The following is a 1,700-nucleotide window of genomic DNA, read 5'->3' as shown; positions in this document are numbered from 1 at the left end:
TCCCTCAACTAATTCAGGGAGCAGTGGGTGCTGGCCAGTTTGCTCTACTCAGTGTCCCCTTCCAGACCCCTTATTTTGAACCTATGACCTCCCCCCCTTCCCTGCTTTTTTTTTTTTTTTTTTTTTGTCCCAAGAAATTAGTTCACAGATTCATAGATTTTTGGGTTGGAAGGGACCCAAACCACTGCTCTGGGAATTAAATTCAGAGGCTGCTTTCCTCACTCCACAGCTAGCGATGCCTTTTTCCTCCAAGCTGGGCAGGAGAAACACCATGTGTCTGGGTCCATGAAGGCAGTTTTCCTTAAGTGTTCCCAGGGATCACTGTGCTGGTGTGGTTCAGTACCTGCTGAGGTGCTGGGGCTTAAAGCCCACTTTAAGGAAGTGGGAGGCTCCTCCCCAGCTTACTCCTGCGGCCAAACGACTGAGGGCAGGTGAAATTTGGGGCATCTGAACACTAAGTCCCCGGGCTTGGGTCAGCGCAGAGATGGCTGCCAGAAGACTTGAAATATCTGAAGCCTGTGGTGGGGGCGGAGGATGTCTGCCAGTTGTAGGGCCACTTATGGCTCTGGACTGACTCAGGATTTGGACTGGATTTGGCCGATTTGGCTTGGAACATGAAAAATTTCTTTAAAAAAAAAAAAATCCAAGCCCTTCTTGCATCTGGTCTGGGCAGTACCCAGCCACGACAACCTCCATGCTTTAATTTTCTTGGGATTCCCCAGTTGGTCTAATAAAAGGTATCATTTTGGAACCCAGAGTTCTAGGTTTTTGTATCAGGTTTCCAGGTTGTGGCCATATTGGTCTAGAGGAAAAGGCAATCAGGACTCATAGTAGTGATGATATCTTTTCTTAGACTAACAAGATTTTTGCAAAAAAAATTGTTTAAATTGCAAGCTTTTGGGCAGCGTTCCCCCTAAGCTGCGTGGCATGTGTGACCGCACTGCCAGGCCAAGCTTGCCACATAGCTTAGAGGGAATGCTGCTTTCGGGCACAAACACCCTTCATCAGGCATTGCAGAAAAGATTGTAAAAGTTCTCCTGGGTAGAAATGAAAATTCATCTTTCGTAGGCTTTCACAGAGATGGAAAACTGCCTGTCTTCTCGTGTCACACCAACACAGCTACCAAGTACACCCCTGACCCGGGGAAGATGCCGATTCTAGCCGATTTTGGACTGTAAACTTCACTGCAGAACAAGAAGAACGGTTTTTTACCTCCCTGCCTGCCACCGCACGCCTCTGGGGAAGGAATCTGACCCCATCCGCAGCTCACAGATGCACCCTGCTGGGCCCAGAGGGACGGCCTCCCATCGCCACCTCCCTCTGTGCAAAAAATGAAGTTCATTTCCTCCCTATGGGGACTTTTTACCATCTTGTACCCTCTATACTTCTGTTACCATCTTGTACCCTCTCTACTTTCCTCCGAGCCTGACAACGAGACTCGGATCCTGAAAGCTTGCCGAAAAGGACCATTTCCTGGCGCTTTCCCAGAAAAAGTGATCCTTTCTGGACGGTGTGTTTTTTTTCCCCTCAGTCTGTGGCACGGGAAAGCCCTCCCCGGGCGCGAGCGCGGAGCCCCCCCCATCCCAGCCCTTTTCCCTGGGCCGAGGCCGGGCCCGGCTCACCTGGCAGCGCCCCGACGTGCAGCATCCCCAGCACCGCCGGCTGCAGGCGGCCGAGAAGCGCCGAGAGGCACATGGGAC

At 51.3% G+C, this 1,700-nt stretch overlaps 1 protein-coding gene across 2 annotated transcripts in view; it reads right to left on the bottom strand.

Annotated features, from left to right (window-relative positions):
• The window catches only part of LOC109289561 (uncharacterized protein F13E9.13, mitochondrial-like), a 60,543-nt gene that overhangs the window by 54,297 nt on the left and 4,546 nt on the right, over positions 1-1,700 (bottom strand). The window contains exon 1 of one of the 2 annotated variants that reach the window (XM_019505637.1): positions 1,623-1,695. The exons of the other annotated variant lie outside the window; for it this stretch is intronic. Within the exon in view, the coding sequence (XP_019361182.1) occupies positions 1,623-1,695 (73 nt within the window). Of the gene's footprint in view, positions 1-1,622; positions 1,696-1,700 lie in introns of those variants that run through there. 2 annotated transcript variants of the gene reach the window in all.

Source organism: Gavialis gangeticus, unplaced genomic scaffold (genome assembly GCF_001723915.1).
Source record: "Gavialis gangeticus isolate Ggan-Ray unplaced genomic scaffold, GavGan_comp1, whole genome shotgun sequence".
Taxonomy (NCBI): Eukaryota; Metazoa; Chordata; order Crocodylia; family Gavialidae; genus Gavialis; species Gavialis gangeticus.
The sequence above is the reverse complement of the archived record's forward strand: the minus strand, read 5'-3'. Positions and strand labels throughout refer to the sequence as shown.